Source organism: Bos mutus, chromosome 4 (genome assembly GCF_027580195.1).
Source record: "Bos mutus isolate GX-2022 chromosome 4, NWIPB_WYAK_1.1, whole genome shotgun sequence".
In the NCBI taxonomy this organism is placed as follows: domain Eukaryota; kingdom Metazoa; phylum Chordata; class Mammalia; order Artiodactyla; family Bovidae; genus Bos; species Bos mutus.
This window is the reverse complement of record NC_091620.1, coordinates 13,231,875-13,252,933: the sequence shown is the minus strand read 5'-3', so window position 1 is coordinate 13,252,933 and position 21,059 is coordinate 13,231,875. Positions and strand designations below refer to the sequence as shown.

At 38.5% G+C, this 21,059-nt stretch overlaps 1 protein-coding gene across 6 annotated transcripts in view; it reads left to right on the top strand.

Moving 5' to 3' along the window:
* The window catches only part of TPK1 (thiamin pyrophosphokinase 1), a 393,770-nt gene that overhangs the window by 174,324 nt on the left and 198,387 nt on the right, over nucleotides 1-21,059 (top strand). For all 6 annotated transcript variants that reach the window (XM_070369073.1, XM_070369075.1, XM_070369072.1 and 3 more), the window contains exon 5: nucleotides 5,155-5,227. In XM_070369073.1, the coding sequence (XP_070225174.1) occupies nucleotides 5,155-5,227 (73 nt within the window). The remainder of the gene's footprint in view (nucleotides 1-5,154; nucleotides 5,228-21,059) is intronic.

Sequence of the window (21,059 nt, the reverse complement as noted above, 5' to 3'; positions counted from 1 at the left end):
ATGGATTTGCTTGTGTCGGTCGCTCACCCCTGTGATCTTGTGGCTGCCTGGCTCCGCCCAGCTTCTTTGAGAGAGTATGTATTGTACCTCATATCACTAGCTAGGAAGGAGATTAAAATTCAGAACTTGAGGTCTCATTTCTACTGTGTGCTTGTTGCTGTCACACCACTGTAAAGTCAAAAAGTCTTAAGTTGAACCATTGTAAGTCAGGGACCATCCATATTTAAATATCTCATACTATTAGAGACTTAATAAAACATGGCATCTATAAACACAGTCAAAACGCAGTACCATTTTACTTACTGTTTTTTAGATCACCCTTGGGTTTTTTTCTTTGCTATTAAGTTAGGCAGTTTTGCAGAGAATATTAGCTCAGATCTTTGAATGATCAATTCCTGTGTCTTTAGACGGGGTACCATTTTTTTTTTCTTGTATCTGGAGCCCTCTTCTTTTTCAACACTATTTTCAAAATTTCTCCTCCTAATGTATTTATTTAATCAAGATCCTATCCTTTCTATAGCAAGGAGCACAAATCCTTCTTTTCTTCTGTCTCAGTGCTACTTCTATCTTATATACACGTTGCCCAAATTAACACTGATTAATAAAATCAGCAGGAGGATAATGCAGTTATGTAAAGAACTTTCTCCATAAGAAACGTTTATTCCATTTCGTAAATGCATGTGTCTGGAAGGCTGTAGACATGGCTGTTAGAGAATAAAGATGGTGCCGCCTGGGTGTGAAATTTGGTTCTAGCTCTTATTAGCCTTCTAACCTCGAGCAAGTGAGTTAGCTTCTCTGGTAATAAATTTTATTTTAACTGAATGGCTTAAGTTCTGCTTACTGAGTGCCAGGCATTTTCTAAGTGCTTTACATATATTAACTCTTAATCCTCACAAGCACTCCGAATTATCCTCATTTTACATAAGGTGAAATGAAGCTCAGAAAAGTTAAATATTGTGGACAAGCTGAGAATTAGGGAGCGGACATCCTAGTAACTTTATGTTAGAAGTCTTCCCTGGTGCTTTTCCACTCTTCTCCTCCCCTTTTGTTCCTCTTCTGGCCTTTCTCTTCCCTTTTTACCATTTTCTCCCCACCTCTCCTTCTCCACTTCTTCCCTCCTTTCCCCTAATTCTTTGCATTCCTCTTTTTGCCCCTGCCATCCTTCCCCTGGCCCTCCTCCTTTTTCTGCGTTTCCCTCCTACTTCCTCTTTTCATACCCCAACCCCCCTGCTTCTCCTCCTTTGCCTTCTCACATTATGATGTTATTATCAGCATCTGTGTACTTGGTGCTTTGAGCAATACCAAGGTCAATCAGAGAGCTCCTGCCCCAAGAGCTTAGTCTAGTAGAAGCTAAAAGACATTTACAGAAATTGCTTGTAATGAAATGGAAAGTAAGAGATTCATTGCTATGGAAAGGGAGTGGTTGTATGTTCCTTGGGAGCAGAGAAGCCTCTGTGGAGGGATAGCCTTCTTTACTGGTATCAGAAAAAGTTTTCTGAAAGACAGTTGTATTCTAACACACCATGACTAGGTATGTTTTCGTCATGTAGCAGCCTCCTCCCAATTATTACATGGGATGGATCTTAATACTGTGAGTCAGTACTGGTAGATTTGAGGATACCAAGGAGAGGTCTGCTTGAATGCTGTATGTAACAAGACAAACCCATTTGCCATTCATCACTTACTTGCTCTCTGAAGTCAGTCCCCAAATAGTTCTGAAAATTATCTTTTGTGTACACTGTCTTTTATATCACAGTGTAGTTCCTTTACATCTGTGAAGTGTCATCCGCAATAAGTACCTCTTCAGAGTACTCAGGTGCTTGGCCACAGATGCCTCAGACAGTGTTACATGGGCTTTTAATTGCAATGTATGAAGGCACATTTCAGGAAGTTGCAAAAACTAGTATATTATATCAGAATAAGTTATAATTATTTTAGCCATATCAGCATGTAAACCAGGTGTACTTTTGCCATGAGTCATCTTAGAAATATGCATCCTCATGCATTTTTTAAAGCATCTATGTTACATTGGAGAAGATTATATTAAATGTTTACTGAACTTATTTTTTATCTATATAATTTTGCTTTCCTGTTAATATTTTGCAAGATTATAAAAGTGAATTTGCATGATTGCTTTCCTTCATTAATCATAGAGTAAGAAAAAGATCTAATACTCTTTAAGATGATGTATCCTAAGGGGATAGGTGTTCAGTTGACTACATTTATTAGTCTTTATTTTTCATTTTTATTTACTGTCAAAAAATATAGTATTTGGAAATTGCCAAATTGATTCTAGATATCCGAGGGGCTAAACTTTGTAGAGGAAGGTAGAGTCAGCCTTATTAGAAAGTTACATGATTTGGACTGCACAGAACCAGAGTCCTAAGTTTAAATGGCTTCTCTACATGGTGAAGTATTGGCCAAATTCACTTGACTTCTTAGATTTCAGTTCTTTAAGAGGACAGTGGTGGTATTGGAGGGCTGATTCCTTTTATCCTTTCCAGCAATATCTCAATACTTTTAAGTTGCTCTAACAGAATACCATAGACTGGATGGCTTATAAATAACAAACACTTCTCCCAGTTCTGGAGGGTGGGAAGTTCAAGTTCAGAGTGCCAGCAGAGGCACTGCATGGGGAGGTCTGCTCCCTGTTTTATAGAGGGCTGTCTTCTTACTGTGTCCTCAAATGATGGGAAGGGGAAGAGAGCTTTCTGGGGTTTCTCTTCTATGGGCACTCATATATGCATGAAAGCACCACCATTTTAAACTAATAACCTCCTAAGAACATCATTTAGGTATTAGGGTTTCAACATATTAATTGGAGGGGGACATACACATTCAGACCATAGGAAGTATGAATAGTCTGTGGTCCATATGTGTTTTAATTTGTGTATGGTTGAATGGGGGCTTCCTTGGTGGCTCAAATGGTAAAGAATCCACCTGCAATGCAGGAGATGCGGGTTTGATTCCTGGGTTGGCAAGATCCCCTGAAGAAGGGAATGGCTACCCACTCCAGTATTCTTGTTTGGAGAATTCCATGGACAAAGGAGCCAGGTGGTCTTTGGTCCATTGGGTTGCAAAGAGTTGTACGTGACTGAGCGACTAACGCTTTTATAGTTAAATGGTGGTAGGTGGAGGCATTTGGAAGAAGCTTTGAAAATGAATGAAATTTTGCAACAGGAAAAAGAAGTGATACAAACTAATGGTCTATTTTTTTAGTCCTAAGTAAGTTATCAGGAAGGGAGTTATCTAAATGTGTATAAAATGAAATTGAAAATCATAGATAACTATGGTAGGGACATCTTGAGAAGAAGAGTTTGTAGGAAAATGTTCAAACCAGGCAAGGTAATTTAAAAACCTAGGTGTTTTACTTCCCAGTTTTACCTTATTTTGAGTGAACTATTGCTTCTGCACATGGTTTGATGTTCAGTGAACAGTTCTGAAATCAATTGATTGAAAATTTTAATACGTAAGTATTAATGTTTAATGAAAAGACAAAACTATGCAGTGTTGTGGTACAGAACTCTATGGAAGGACTTCCTCTTAACTATTTAGCCCTAAGAAGATGAATAGCTCAAAGAAGAGTTGGTCCAACATGGACAGAGTTGGCCTAAGAATTAACAGTTCCAGTTCGGTGGTGGTTGTTCAGTCACTAAGTCATTGGTAACTCTTTGTGACCCCATGGACTGCAGCACATCAATTGGGTTAAGAACTTAAAATCATCTTACAAAAGAACAAGGTCAGTGATGGGTTTTTAAATACTCCTCTTTATGAATATTATCCTGAATGTGTACACGAGGTGTTCTGAGTCAGAGTTCTGTTCTCTAGTTTTTATAAACCCTTGACTCATGCAGCTACCGATCAGTGGTCCTGTGAGAATAGCCGCATATTCATATCTGAAAGACGAGAAAATGAGATTTTCTCTCAACTGTTAAGTGGGGTGGTGGCAGCGGTGCTTCTCCCTTCTTGAAAGGCTCTCTGGGGACATTTTATGGGCCTGAATCTTAACCCAGCCCATTTTTGTATCAGTGAAATCTCTCCAACAGAAAGATGTCTTTCTCCCTGTGTCTTGTCTTTTGTGACCCAGGGATATCTCTAGGTTCTGGGCTTTACCTCTTTTTGACTTATAACAGCCGGCAGTAATATTCAGTCTCTAGAGACTTATTTCTTTCTGTAATAATTTGGCCATCTTGAGAAGACATAACAGAAGTTAGATTAGGATTTTGAATCAAAGCAATTAATGGGGTAAAAAGCTGGATCTAGTTTTTATGGTTGGTTTGTGAAGAGCAGAATATTTCTGCAAGACATGAAAGCAAGCATTCTCTTCTTTATCTCATATATACTTTGGAAGCTCAGAAGCTAGGGTGTTTGGCAGGAGTACTGAGAAGTCCAGGGATGTTTTTATTTCTCCACAGTTAGGTATTTTTAGTGGGAAGAAATTCTTCCAGGTCATACAGATGTCTTATAATAGAAAAGGATGGCTTATGTAGATACAGTAAGGGAGGTTTTCCTAAAAGAGTTCTGAAAATGGTAGGGAAGAGAAAAAAGGTAATTGTGATAGAATTAGAAACATCCATTTGGAGAATCCTCTCCTTCTATTTAGTAACTGTGATCTTTGTGGTATTGCAGACAAAACTAGAAGACTCCTATTTCTAGAAATACGTCAGCAGGCTATTTGGAAAATGTTTTTGAACTGATTTATGTGCTACAAAAATGCCTCATCCTCATTATCATTTGTTCTGTTAGAATCTGTTGAAAGTTTTGAACTGATGTGAAGGTAAAATGTCAAAGTTTTGTCTGTTTGTAGAAAGTACTATGCAGAGAATACGAGTCCTTGTTGCTAGGGTTTTGAACTGGGAGCTTTTGTTAAAGCAGTAATCTTCTTTAATCTTAATCTGTTTTTTTTAAGCAAGATAAATATTGACTGATAGTGAGACTAAATTGACACATTATTTGAGTACCTGGAATTCCCCTCAGTCTTTCTAAGTGAAAATTAAGTGCATAAGATATAACATCCCATTCACTCTGAAAATAGACTGTTTCTTTTTCCTTTTGAGTACCTTAGCTCTCTCTCTGGTTCTTATAATCATAATTTTAAAGGTTAGCTACTAAATAGTCTTAAATAATTGACTTACTTGAAACTCTGTCTTTCAGCTTTCTGCCTGAATTCATCAGTGGAGACTTTGATTCTATTAGGCCTGAAGTTAGAGAATACTACGCTATTAAGGTAAACCATTAACACTTTTATATTTAAGGTCTTTTCTTATGTGATTGCTTTTCCTTTTTTTTTTTTTTTTATCAGTTTTCCTTGGTGTATGTGTAGGGATTGAGAAACTCATTTTTTTTAGTTACTTTGTTACTTACGTATTCTTTCTAGCAGTTATCCTATAGGTTCAAATGGAAATTTAGAAAGTGACAAGTAGAAACACAATCTTAGAGTCTGTGGCCATCAGATAAGCATTAATGCTTAGTCTTCTAAGCATGTATATATTAAATGAATTTACAGCTTTTGATTCATTAAAAGTATACTGTGTTGTCTACATCTTCATTAGTTATGTATTTTTCACACATCATTTTAAATTTCACTTAATGAGTGGTACTGTATTTTACTTAAACAGTTTCCAACTGATGTACATTTAAATTTTGTCCATTTGTATTGTTAGTGAAAAAAAAAATCTTTGTAAATGAATTTTTGTAAAAATGCCTTATGGTGCATTCCTAGAATTTTAGAGGACTTCCCTGGTGGCTCAGTGGTAAAGAATCCACATGCCAAAGCAGGAGATATAAGAGACTTGGGTTCCATCCCTGGGTTAGGAAGATCCCCTGGAGGAGGAAATGGCAACTTCTCCTGTATCCTTGGCTGGAAAATTCCATGGGGTTGCAAAAGAGTCAGGCACATCTTAGCAACTACACAGCAACAACCACAGAATTTTAGAACCAAAGGGTTTTGTTTTTTTTTTTAATATTTAGTTTTCTTAAAACTATTATTGCTCTTCTGAAGAACTCTTCATTAAAACTTGAAATTAGTAATAATGTAGAGCTTATTAAGGTGTTCATTTTGTCACTATTGTGCAAATCTTGCAAAGCTCTTTGCCACTTAAGAACATACAAGTAAACTATTTGAGAATGATAGAAGACAGAGTAGTGTCTTATACTAATTAATAATTCAAGCTTTCACTGGCTTTAGAGGACAATGCAAGGTTTTTAAAATGAAAATTATAGCATCAGCAATTCTTCTAGCCACAACACCATCATCTGTGTTATTCTGAACTGGCATTAGTAAATTATGCATATTTTAAAGAAAAAGCAATTATTGAGAGAAGCTTTAAATTCTTTGTGAGGCTTGAGGATAGAGGAGATAAATTCATAAACAAGAAAGAAGAAAGCATTTGTAGGATGGAAGTAAAGGAGGAGCAAGAGAGTGAGGCAGGGGAGGGAAAAAGAACAAAAGAACGAGAAGAAAAGGGAAATAGGAATCTAGGTGAGGAAACAAGGTACCAGGGTTATAAAGTGTAGGCTGTTGTGATGGAAATTCTGAGGCCAGCAATGAATGCAGATCTGTGTACCCACGCCATCCACCCGGCAGCTGATCAGACTTCCCGTCAGCAAATGAAGACTGTTCCCAAGTCAGTGTTTGATATTCATGCTCAATTACTTTAACATTGGCATGTTTCTGTTCATTCCCCACAGTCTCACTTCTCATTAACTCCATACCTCAACCTCGTTGGGACGGAAAGCCCTCAGCCTTGCTTACAAACCAGAGTTTTGCCAATTCATAGACATTAATCATATCTGCAGGAACAGAAGAAACAGCAGGAGAGGCAGGGACAGGCAGACTCAGAAACCAGTTGAAGATCTGGCCAGATGTGTCTGTTCTTTCTCTCTCTCTCTCTCTGTCTCTCCTTCCATTTCTCCCCTCCCCCCCGCTCCCCCCCAACCCCCCCGCCCGCCACCCACTCTTATGCTTCAGGTTTGCCAGAACTGCAAGTGTCAGTCTGATAGTTCTTGCAGAGGATAAGGACATAGCTGGAAAGACTGGGAAGCCAGGGTTTTTTGTTTTTGAATGGCTCAGGGGTAAAGGAAGATTTTGAGTTAATACCTTCAGATGAATTTCTCTTGCATTTCCTGCATCACTTTTGATTTTAAACACCAAAAGTCATTTATGTTTGTTAAGGTTTAGTTTGAAAAGGAAGATTAACTGAACCTTCTAATTCCTACATTGCATACATGTAAGTTGATGGAGTACAATCAAGTTTTTTTTTTCCCCCCTTCATGTATAGATGAGAATCCATTGCTTTTGAATTCCTTGGGTGTGTTCCTACAGGGTGCCCGTGACGTCTTGTAGAAGCTCATGTGCCCTGTAGAGCACATTGTGAATGCTTGGCTGTGTTTAATAATGATGGTAATGACAACAAGTTAATGCAGTGTTACACACAATTCATGTAAGCCATTATCTCCAACTGAAACACTTGCTCTTTTATAAGTGAATGGAGGTTATTTCCACTTTCATACACTTTTTTTTTTGGTACCTTGTCTGGATCTTCAATGAAGGTAACACTGAGGCTCTATTGTGGAAAGTAAAATAAAGAAGAAATTTAAAATGCTAAATTTTTGTTTAAAGCATGAAGCAGATTTGTAGCCAGCATTGATTCATTTGACTTTAAAATTGGTTTGCATGATAAACTTCTGAAAACACTAAAATATCAAGTGGTTGGTTTGTCAGCTTCTAAAGAGTATGTCCCAGTTCTTGCCATTTGTATTCACTAGTTATTACTACGTAATAAATTGTCCTAAAATTTAACAGCTTAAAATAGCAAATAATTAGCCATAAAAAGGAACGCATTTGAGTCAGTTCTAGTGAGGTGGATGAACCTAGAGCCTGTTACACAGAGTGAAGTGAGTCAAAAAGAGAAAAGCAAATATTGTATATTATTTATAACATATATATGGAATCTAGAAAAATGGTGCTGATGAACCTATTTGCAGGGCAGAAATAGAGATGCAGACATAGAGAACAGACTCTGGACATGGCGAGGGGAAGGAGAGGGCAGGACGAATTGAGAGAGTAGCATTGAAACATATTTGTTACCATATGTAAAACAGGCAACTAATGGGCAACTGCTGTAGAGCACAGGGAGCTGGTGCCTTGTGCTCTGTGATGGCCTGGAGGGGTGGGATAGGGTCGGGGCAGCTAAAGAGGGAGGGGACATATGTATACTTACGGCTGACTCACATCAGTTGTATGGCAGAAGCCAACACAACATTGTTAAGCAATTATCTCCAATTTAAAAAAAAAAACAGCAAACAGTGTTTCTCTCTCAGAGTCTCTTGGTAAGACATACAAGAGTCAAATATTTAATAATAGGGTGGTTCTGGTTCAAGGTTTCTCATGAAGTTATAACAAAGCCTGGTTTTTCAGGCATCTCAAGGCTCCCTTGGGGCTACAGAAATTGTTTCCGTGATTATTGCTCTGGTTGTTGGTTTTACTGGCTGTTATTTCTCACTGGCTCTTGGTTGGAGGTGTCAGCTCCTTGCCAGTGGGCTGCTCACATCATGGCAGACGGCTTTCCAGGAAAAGAGGGGGGGGCGGGGAAGAAAACATACATGCAAGAGAGCTTGCCAAAACAGAAATCATGGTCTTTTTTATAACCTGATTTCATCAGTGATATATCATCTTCCTGTCTCTTCTGCCAGATGTTGTTAGTCGTACAGATTAACCCTGGTAAGTATGTAAAAAGGCTGCACAAGGGCGTCAATATCAGTAGGCAAGGATCATCTGACTTAGTACTGATAAAGCTGGATTGTTAGGCAGTGAGAAAAATATTTTCATATCATCACAGTGCATTCTTAGTATTTAATTGGTAATATGTAACCTGATGCCTCAGATGGTAAAGAATCTGCCTGCAATGCAGGAGACCCTGGATGGATCTCACGGTCTAGAAGATCCCCTGGAGAAGGGCATGGCACCCCACTCCAGTATTCTTGCCTGGAGAATTCCAGGGAGAGAGGAGCCTGGTGGGCTACAGTCCATGGGGTCGCAAACTTTTCACTTTTATGTAAGAAGAAAGAGGAAAACATAACCAGTAGCAAATTTTCTTTGATTAGATCTTTATATGCATAACCTTCTTCGAGTTAGGTTACATCCCAACCACTTAATCATTAGTCTTTACGTATATAACCCTTAAATTATTTATTCCTTTGGGTTTTGGACAAGCAAGGGGGCAAGCTCTCATCCACCGCTTAATTCCATATGGTCCACGGGATAAGAACTAGGATGTACAGTTATGCCTCTTGTTAACATGCAGCAGTTTGAAAACTGCATTTTAGTGAAGCCATGGTGTACCACTGGATCCATGCCAAAGCATGATCTGAAATTTCACATAAGTAGCAGTGTGACTTGTCACTGTCCATGTGTTTTTCCATGCTGATAGTTTTAATATTAAGCATATAGATATGATATGATCGCAGTTGACCAGCTGATTGCCGTCCACTTCCCAAGGCATATGGTATGCCATTCTTAATTTGTTCCAGAAAGCCTCCTTTGCAGATAGCTGTGACATCTTTGTGTTTCCCCTTTTGCCCATTTGTCTTAGTTCTTCTCTGCCTGGTTCACTAATACGAACTCAGAATGAGGAATGTCTCTCACAGATTTTCCCCTTGATATTTTATTTTACTTTATATCTTTCACTTTCTGAGTCAGTCAGTGTTTCCTTGATTCAAGGCTAAAATCACCCACTTCAGTCTTTTTAATTATTCCACCAATCATGCCCTCATGTGTTTCAGCTTCCTGAGACCTTTGGAAGAAACTGTAATATCTCATGTAACTTCAGAATATCAGAAGTTATTCTTTCATTGTTGTATAGTCTTTGGGGTTTTTACTGGATATAGGAATGGGATTTTAAAGCATGCTTCCTTAAACTTAGACTGTTTAGGAACTAGTTGCAGTATTTAATGTCTTAAAGAGTCACAGAATAAATTGTTTTTCCATAAATGTAGATGTGTAGGATAGAAGATAATAATAGGTTATAAATATAATGATAAAAATGTAAAATAGTTTAAAATGTAATAGACATTGAACTGTGTTATTTAGCTAAATTTTATGATGTGGAAGCTCAGGCTGAAAAAACTTAAAAGACTTTAGGAAAATGATAGAATTAGAGACAGCTTTTGGATGAGTGTCCTTTTTTTTTTTTTTTTTTATGAAAAGAATTTTGTGAAAACTAGGATTCAGTTCCTACCACTACTTTTCAACAGCTTACATATTTGGTCTGTTGGACAGGATTGTTGTTTCTTGCACAAGGTAATTAACATCCCCAGGAAAGAATGCCAGCAAAGCAATGATAGTCAGTGTGAGAATCGGATGCTTTCCCTTCACATTTCCATCATGGCAGTGTCTTTCACCCCCAATTTTGGGGTGGCAAGAGTAGAACTGCAATAGTTGGGCTACACAAAGAGTGACCAAACAAACCAATAGGTTATTAAATTATGTTGGTTTTGTCCTTTAGTCGCTAAGACACGTCAGACTCTTTGCAGGCCCATGAACTTCAGCACACCAGGCTTCCCTGTCCTTCACAGCCTCCTAGAGTTTGTTCACGCTCATATTCATTGAGTCGGTGATGCCATCCAACCATGTTATCCTTGCCGTCCCCTTATCCTGCTCTCAGTCTTTCCCGGCATCAGGGTCTTTTCCAGTGAGCTGGCTCTTTGTATCAAGTGGCCAAAGTATTGGAGCTTTGGCTTTAGCATCAGTCCTTCTGATGAATATTTTGGACTGGTTTAGTCTCCTTGCTGCCCAAGGGAGTCTCAAGAGTCTTATCCAGCATCACAATTCAAAAGTACCAATTCTTTGCTGCTCAGACTTCTTTTGATCCAACTCTCATGTCTGTACATGACTTATGGAAAAACTGTAGCTTTGACTATATGGACCTTTCTCAGCAAAGTGCTGTCTCTACTTTTCAGTATGCTGTCTAGGTTTGTCATAACTTTTCTTCCAAGCAGCAAGTGTCTTTTATTTGATGGCCGCGGTCACCATCCACAGTGATTTTGGAGCCCAAGAAAATAAAATCTGTCACTGTTTCTACTTTTTCCCCATCTATTTGTCATGAAGTGATGGGATATGCTATGGTTTTCATTTTTTTAATTTTAAGTTTTGAATTTGAGTTTTAAGCCAGTTTTTTCAGTCTCCTCTTTCATCTTCATCAAGAGGCTCTTTAGTTCCTCTTCACTTTCAGCCATTAAAGTGGTATCATCTGCATATCTCTTGTTCAGTTGCTCAGTCATGTCCAACTCTTTGCAACCCCCTGGACTGCAGCATGCCAGGCTTCCCTGTCCTGTACCATTTCCCGGAGCTTGCTCAAACTCATGTCCATTGAGTCGGTGATGACATCTGACCATCTCATCCTCTGTTGTCCCCTTCTCCTCCTTCCTTCAATTTTTCTCAGCATCAGGGTCTTTTCCGATGAGTTGGCTCTTTGCATCAGGTAGCCAAAATATTGAAGGTTCAGCTTCAACATCAGTCCTTCCAATGAATATTCAAGGTTGATTTCCTTTAGGATTGACTGGTTTGTTCTCTTTGCTGTCCACGGGACTGCTGGGAGATATTTTTTTTGCATATCTGAGGTTGTTGGTATTTCTCCCAACAATCTTGATTCCAACTTATAATTCATACAGCCTGGCATTTTTCATGATGTACTCCTTATATGCTAAATAAGCAGGTGACAGTGCACAGCCTTCCTCAGTGATCAGTGCAAAGAAATAGAGGAAAATAATAGAATGTGAAAGACTAGAGATCTCTTCAAAAATTAGAGACACCAAGGGAACATTTCATGCAAAGATGGGCTCAATAAAAGACAGAAATGGTAGGGACCTAACAGAAGCAGAAGATATTAAGAAGAGGTGGCAAGAATACACAGAAGAACTGTATAAAAAAGATCTTCATGACCCAGATAATCACAATGGTGTGATCACTCACCTAGAGCCAGGCATCCTGGAATGTGAAGTCAAGTGGACCTTAGGAAGCATCACTACGAACAAAGCTAGTGGAGGTGATGGAGTTCCAAATGAGCTATTTCAAATCCTAAAAGATTTGTGCACTCAATATGCCAGCAAATTTGGAAAACTCAGCAGTGACCACAGGACTGGAAAAGGTCAGTTTTCATTCCAATCTCAAAGGCAATGCCAAAGAATGCTCAAACTACTGCACAATTGCACTCATCTCACACACTAGCAAGGTAATGCTCAAAATTCTCTAAGCCAGGCTTCAACAGTACATGAACCGTGAACTCCCAGATATTCAAGCTGGATTGAGAAAAGGCAGAGGAACCGGAGATCAAATTACCAACATCCGCTGGATCATCAAAAAAGCAAAAGAGTTCCAGAACAACATGTACTTCTGCTTTCTTGACTACGCCAAAGCCTTTGACTGTGTGGCTCACAAAAAACTGTTGGAAATTCTGAAAGAGATGGGCATACCAGACCACCTGACCTGCCTCTTGAGAAATCTGTTTGCAGGTCAGGAAGCAACAGTTAGAACTAGACATGGACCAACAGACTGGTTCCAAATAGGAAAAGGAGTACATCAAGGCTGTATATTGTCACCCTGCTTATTTAACTTCTATGCAGAGTACATCATGAGAAATTCTGGGCTAGATGAAGCACAAGCTGGAATCAAGATTGCCGGGAGAAATATCAATAACCTCAAGTATGCAGATGACACACCCTTATGGCAGAAAGCGAAGAAGAACTAAAGAGCCTTTTGATGAAAGTGAAAGAGGAGAGTGAAAAAGTTGGCTTAGAACTCAACATTCAGAAAACTAAGATCATGGCAACTGGTCCAATTTCTTCACCACAAATGGTTGGGGAAACAGTGTGAGACTTTATTTTTTGGGACCGCAAAATCACTGCAGATGGTGACTGCAGCCATGAAATTAAAAGACGCTTGCTCCTTGGAAGAAAAGCTATGACCAACCTAGATAGCATTTTAAAAAGCAGAGACATTACTTTGCCAGCAAAGGTCCGTCTAGTCAAAGCTATGGTTCTTCCAGTAGTCATGTATGGATGTGAGAGTTGGACTATAAAGAAAGCTGAGCGCCAAGTAATTAATGCTTTTGAACTGTGGTGTTGGAGAAGACTCTTGAGAGAGTCCCTTGGACTGCAGGCAGTTCCAACCAGTCCATCCTAAAGGAAATCAGTCATGAATATTCATTGGAAGGACTGATGCTGAAGCACCAATACTTCGGCCACCTGATGTGAAGAATTGACTTACTGGAAAAGACCCTGATGCTGGGAAAGATTGAAGGGGCGACAGAGGATGAGATTGTTGAATGACATCACCAACTCGATCAACATGAGTTTGAGTAAGCTCCATGAGTTGGTGATGGACAGGGAGGCCCTGCGTGCTACAGTCCATGGGGTTGCAAAGAGTCTGACGCGACTGAGCAGCTGAACTGATGAACTGAATGTTACACATGTGGAGGAGCTCTCGAAGTGCTTAAAGAATATGTTAATGTAAAGTGGTAGTATTTTGTTTTACTTTGCAAAATTGTTTACTTACGAGCTTTTGAATAACTATCCTTAGTAACATTGGTTTTAAAGGGATTTCTAATCATTTCTTTTCCATAAGTATATAATTTATGAACATTCATTTGCTTCATAATCAAAATCAATGATAACATTCTTTTGAGTTTGACAATGCCTTGGATTCAATTCTGTTTAAATTTAACAGAATCTGGACAGATGCTTTTAATCTTCAGTGAAAAACATCTGCATTGCTCTGCCTAATCCCACGTATCTTATTATTTTCGCCTTTAGCTATGTCTCTCACCCACTTCTGCCCAGCCAGATGTCAGCATATTTTAGACATGGTAATATTGGTGATCTTTCTGGCCCAGGGATCAAACCTTCTCTTGCATTGCAGGCAGATTCTTTATCATCTGAGCCACCAGGGCAGTCCAAAATTAATTAATTTAGAGAAACAGCAAGCTGGACTAGGAGAAATTTAAAACATTAGCAAGTTTGACTCTTACGCCAGATGGAGAAAATTGTGTAAATATATAAAGCTCAATTCCATTTATTGATATACTTTTTTAAGTGGATAACTCACACACACACACACACACACACACATACATATATATCCCCTGAGTACAGTAGTTTCTTAGGCTTAAGCTTTAAAACTAATTAACATATGCTGAGCTATAAAGGCTTTGTTAAGGGAATTATAGACAGGCAGTTTCCACTGACAATTGAGTGACAGGTTCTTCACTTGATATTCTTACAACTGGCTGGCTTTTGCTTATTAGCATCTCAGGAAGGAAACGATGAGACAGGCAGGGGACTTTATGTTGAGTCTGTCTCAGGAATACACCTTCCTTCTTGTGCTTGCCTCAATTGTAGTCCTTTCAAATTGTCTTTATTTTTCAAAGCCTGTTTTGTTTTAATTTAACATGCTTAAGACATTAAAAAGGGGGAGCCTATGCCCTTTAAATTTCTCTTTGTGATCCCCTGGACTGTAGCCCACCAGGCTCTTCTGTCCCTGGAATTCTCCAGGCCAGCATACTGCAGTGGGTTTTCACGCCCTCCTCCAAGGATCTTCCCGACCTAGGGATTGAACCCAGATCTCCTGCATTGCAGGCAGATTCTTTACTGTCTGAGCCACCAGGGAAGCTCTTTAAATTTCTAAGCCCTCTCCAGTGCCTCAGCCACGACTCCAGGGCCAGGCCAGCCTGCTGCTTCTCCTCTAACTCTGGGGTCTCTGTTACCATTTCTCTCTCTTCATTCATTTGGCTCATGGAACCCCCTTCTCATCAATTCTCCCACAGGTTCCCCATCTGTAGCTGTTACGTATTCCTGCCTTTGTTTTTTCCTTGCAGAACCTGATTGAAATAATTTTTGTCATAATTTTAATTTTTAATTTGTACCATAATTCCTCCTTATCCTATTAATATGTGATCTCCAGCAACCTGAATTCTGTCATTCATTCTGGGATACCAGCAATTAGTAGATTCTCTTGAAAGCTTGTATGACTCAGGTGTCTAATGCTGCCTTTAGATACTTGGTATAAAAAAGATTCACACGAAGTGCCACACAATACTTAGTATAAAAAAAGACTTCTGTGATCACAAGCACTTGTGAAATTTGACATTCTGTAGGTCCCTCTTGAAAATTCACCACGCACAGTATCATTTTAAGTAAGTCTGCCAAAATTTTAATTTTGTTTACCTTAGTAGTATATTTCTCAAGTGAGTTTGACTGTTGAGAAACTACCCTTTATCCATTAACAGTTAGGGTAGTATATTGGTTTCTGAAAGGCTGAAATACAGTTGGTTACTTATAAGTTTGTTGTGTTTCAGGTTTTCTCTACCTTTAAAGATTGGTGTGAGAAAGTCTCAGCAGAGCCTTTTTTAAAATGTGTTTATTTTTTATTGAAGGGTAATTGCTTTACAAAATTTTGTTGTTTTCTGTCAAACCTCAACATGAATGAGCCATATGTATACATATACCCCCTCCCTTTAGAAACTCCCTCCCATCCCAACATAACCTTGAAAAGAGTACTAGGCAGTAATTACTTTGAAGTGTTTCCAGGATACCAGACACTTTTATATGTACTTACGTTTATAAATTCATATAATCCTTTCTTACTTTCATTTATAAATTCATGTAATTCTTTACAGTCTGAGCCTTCCCTGATGGCTCAAATGGTAAAGAATCTGCCTGCCTGGAGAAGGGAATGGCTACCCCCTCCAGTATTCTTGCCTGGAGAATCCCAAGGACAGAGGAGCCTGGTGGGCTGCAGCCATGGGGTCGCAAAGAGTTGGACTGAGCAACTAACACTTTACTAATCCTTACATCACATTCTATTAGGTTGGAACTGTCACCTACATTTTACAGTTGAATATGGAAGCACAGAGAGGTTGAGCGATTCACCCAAGTTTACCAGGTCAGAAACGGTTTAACTAGGATCTAAGCAGGCATTCTGACCTCAGAATGCATGCACTTTTCTGGCCATTACACCATAACTCTCTGGATGAAAAGGAGTTTTCTCCAAGTAAAGTGAAAATGAGTTTCACAGGTTGCAGCTTCCTTTTGTGAGTATTCAGTTTCCCTTTTCTGTGTCTGCTGAGGTCTGAGTAATTGAGCACCCCCCCACCCCGATTCCTTCAGTGCTCCCACACCCACATCCTTGCCTTTTTGGGGAGACTCGGAAGAGAGCCAGTGGAGACCAGTTCCATCCTTGGCATGTTTGTAGTGGGTGTGAAGGAACAGCACCCAGACAAGACCAGATCTCTGGGTCTGCATGCTTGTATGAACATTATAAAGTAGAAGCTTATTCAAGCCTCCTAAGGGAGGAAGGATCTGTAGCTCTTTGGCTTGAGGGTTCCCACAATGGGCTCCACAATCCATAATTGACTAGAGGACTCATGGGACTTGGTATATAGTCAGACTCACAGCTGTGATTTATTACAGAGAGAGGCTGGGAAGCAGAATCAGCTAAGGGGAAAGGCATTGGGGGAGAAATTCTGGAGAAAATGAGTCTCTAGTCAAAAGAGTCTTTTCCCAGTGGAGTCACAGAGGATGCACTTAATCAGATTGTGAGTGTGATGCGTTGCCACCAGGGAAGTTCATTGGTGACTTAATGCCCAAAATTTTTACTGGGGTCAAACAAACAACAACCATAACAAAACAGGTTCTCGGTATAAACCGTGTTGTTTGTACAAATGAGTCAGGCACAGTGAGCCACTGTTGGGGAAAGTTGTTTGTTTGTCAGTGTGGGGAACTGTTTGCCATTCAGGTCCTCCAGGACCAGTCCAAAGGGCAGCCTTGCAAACAGGCTATAAAAAAGCATTCTTTGAGCCTGATGTGTTAAATCTTTTAGGCACCCTCTTCCACTGGGAACTCTTGACTCTGCTTTTAGCCAAGAAGCCATCATTTGAGACCCTGTGCTGTGTTAAAATGACATTTGACTTCTGTTAATAGAAGTGGTGCTTTTCTTGTTTGAAATGTTTAAAGTTTTTGTTCAATGCCATGTTGAAAGGAAAGGTTATTTTACAACACCTAGGGCAGTGAAGATTATAGCAGATTAGAATGTCTCTCTGTGTTTGGGATTGAATGGAGAATTGTTGCAAGGTTAAATTACATTTATTCTTTTCTTTTGTATACCATGTAGAAAAACAGAAAGAGAACACTTGATTATTTTAGGCAATCTGTCACTTAAGAGTTTTTAAGAGTTTAATCATGTGACATTCTTGCTGAAGAAATTGTTTCTCATCAGTTGTCACTTGATAATTTCTACCTTGAAAAGTACAAATGTTTTTAGAAGTCTGGTAAATAAAACTGAAGTAGCAATCTACCATAGTATGCCTTATACAATAAAGAGGCAAGTGGGAAATAGTTACTTTTGTGATAACATCTCTACAGGGTAAAAAGCCAATTTTCATACCTGTATCAAGGAACATAGATCATTTAGATTCCAATTGGCTTTATGTAACTATTCCCCTTCTTAGCAAATTTGAGAACAAGTTTGGGCTAATTTTAGATCTCTATCTTTGATTATTCAGAGTATAAGTCATTTTGCATTATGCCTGCTGTTCTCTTAATCTGGCAGGCTATTTCTTATTACAGAGTTCTGGTCAATGCAGTTTAATAAAAGATTATGGAACCTCATTATTAAAAATGTAATATATTCAATTTTTTAAGACTCTTGAGTGTATCTCCCTAAATATTTTTGAATGTATCCTAACAAGATGGCATCACTGACTCAGTGGACATGAGTTTGAGAAAACTCTGGGAGATAGTGAAGGACAGGGAAGCCTGGCATGCTGCAGTTCATGGGGTCACAAAGAGTTGGACACGACTTAGGGACTGAAAAACGACATACAAAAAGAAAGGCTGCTTCAGTAGTGGAGAGGGGAAAATAGTGCGTGGGAGCTAGAATTTTAAGACACCACAAAACTCATATGATTGCTTTATTTTAAAAAAATTACCAATATTCTAATTTGATGGGATAGTAAATTTCATGTTTTCAGAGCCAACTTGAAAGGTGATCTTGACATCTTCTTGCCCCCTCCTCTTTACCCTTGGTTGACACCTATTTCCCATCCCAAAAGTGTCCTTTTCTGTCATATTGTCCTTTAGCACCTTAGTCCTCAGTTGGGCAAACCACTTCCAGTACCCACCCTGCTTCACACTCCAGAATTATCTTTATTTTCCCTTCCACTCCAATGAAAGTCTTTTCCTTAATGATTTGTTCATAATTAAGAAGGAAGTATAGCAAGTAAATTAATTCACAGTAAGAAATTCATGATGAATTATCTTTCCTAGTATTACATTTTAAAAGAAGAAACTTTTTTTATCCTCATACACCAGTAGGAATATTCGTATTTTCAGCTTTCCTGGAAAACACTCTGGCTATCTATCAAGGGGTCATAAAAAAGGTTCTTATAATTTTTTCCAGTAGTTTCATTTTTAGGATTCAAGTCTAAGAAAAATAATCAGAAATAAACACTTCTACACAGAGATATTGATCAGAAAGATGTTTAATAGCCAAAAAAGTGAATTATATCATAAATGATATAGTGACAATATAGTTATATATATAGTTGGAAATGCAGAAAAAGGAAGGAAAAAGATAACCAAGCATTCATTGCCCATTTCAGATGTTTGTGGATACGCTGTCTTACTGGGCTACAATGGAAGCAGCGTGCAGTCAGGCAGGTTTCATGTCTGCCTGACAGTTAAAGACTTTTCAGGTAAAAACTGGAGAAAACCAATTAAATAAAGAGTCATGTAAATTGGGCTTCCCCAGTGGCTCAGACAGTAAAGAATCTGCCATGCAGGAGACCCAGGTTCAATCCTGGGGTAAGGAAGATCCCTTGGAGAAGGAAATGGCAACTCACTCCAGAATTCTTGCCTAGAGAGTCCCATGAACCGAGGAGGCTGGCGGGCTGGAGTCCATGGGGTTACAGAGAGTTGGGCACAACTGAGCGACTACACTTTTCACTTTTCATAAATTATAAAGGCATTTTTATGCTTAAACCTTCCAAAATACCCAAAGTTTATTGTAAACAGGGTTGAGTACAAAGCATGGTAGGTGAAGAGTATGGGCTTCTTTGATCACATACTCTATCCTTATCAGCTGTGTGACCTTGGACAAGTTGTTTAAACTCTCTGTACTCCAGTATTCTTGCCTGGAGAGTCCCTGTGGACAGAGGAGTCTGGCAGGCTACAGTCCATGGGGTCGCAAAGCGTGGGACTTGACTGAGCAACTAAGCACATACTTCAGTTTACATATCTTAAAATGTGATAATTACATTTACCTTATAAGGTTATCTTCGAGATTCAAGATCATAATTTATATAAAGTGACTCATATCTCAAATAACAAGATGAGTAATCAAATGTTACATTTTATTATTGACTTCAATGAGAAAGATAATTATCAATAGATCACAATTTTAATATTCCTATTTTAAGATAACTTTTGAGGTTCTCTGATTTTTAAGAGAATTAAGTTTTATATTGTTAGGGCTAAAAACATCTCAGTTTATTGAAAAGCATTTTAAACTGGGCATTGTGGCTCTACATCTTCAAAAGATCCTTTTTAGGTTAGAACAAATTCAGAATAGCTCTGATTTTGACACACTGAAATTTGTAATGTCAATCCAAGTCTTTTTCTTTCCAATTCTACTATAAAACAGAATCAATTAAAAAAAAGGAATCAATAAAATGTATTATAAAAAAATAATCCATTTTGAAAAAGTGGTGTATTCATAAAACAAACTATTTATTATAATTCTTACTTAAATTTCTATTTGTAGAGTGAGAAAAATTACCCAAGAAAAATGCATAATATGAGATTGGAGCTACTTGCTGGCTTATAAAATAATAATTTGTATCCTAAAAATATATATCCTAAAACATATATATTATATATTTATATATGCTATGCTATGCTATGCTATGCTATGCTAAGTCACTTCAGTCGTGTCTGACTCTGCACAACCCCATAGACGGCAGCCCACCAGGCTCCCCTGTCCCTGGGATTCTCCAGGCAAGAACACTGGAGTGGGTTGCCATTTCCTTCTCCAGTGCATGAAAGTGAAAAGTGAAAGTGAAGTCATTCAGTCATGTCCGACTCCTAGTGACCCCATGGACTGCAGTCTACCAGGCTCCTCCGTCCATGGGATTTTTCAGGCAAGAGTACTAGAGTGGGGTGCCATTGCCTTCTCTGATATATATATAAAAGGCAATAAGGCAACTGAGAAAAATTAAAGATAGTAGTAGTTGAATTTTATGGAAATTTTGGAAAATTCCTGTGTATCTTAATGTAAAATACACATATGTAATGGAAACTAATATTGGAAACTGTTTATTAGAATGTTATATACTTTAATTGGCCAAGTCTGATATCTTGAATATCTTCATAAAGCCCAGTTCTTATGACTCCAGGAAATTGAACCTTATTTTGTATTACCAATAATTACAAATAAATATGAGCACATTTCTACTCTTTTCTTGTCTGCAGGATCATGATAGCTTTTCATCTTTACTTTTATATTTTTCCTCTTCTAGATATTAATATGTTATTGTAAGACCCAGAACACAGTGAAAACATCTTTCGTTGGCCAAAGACCTATGTATATGTTCCATGTCTCCTTTCTAGGTGTCAAAAGTTTCCCTGAGAGGACTCCTGGAGCTGTTTCTACTTCTAGTGAATTTATTCTCATTCTGTGATAATATTAGGATCATTTAAACTAGTCAACATTCTAACAATCTGTGGATGACTAATAAATGCCTTGGTTAGAGTTTCTAGACGTTTGTAGTTAATTTAGATACAGTCTGAATTTTTCAGTGCTGATAATCTGTCTCTGCGTCCTGACTTAAGCTTCTCTGCGTGTCCATCTTAAGTTGCTGAAGTAAGATTTTATTCACGCCTAGGTCTTATAGTTCAAGTAGCTTTTTTCTTAGTATTCTGTGAATCCAACTTTAGAGATATCATAAGATCTGGGCTTCGTTAGGGATATCGTAAGAACTGGGGATAGTGGTAAAAGATTCTGCCTGCAA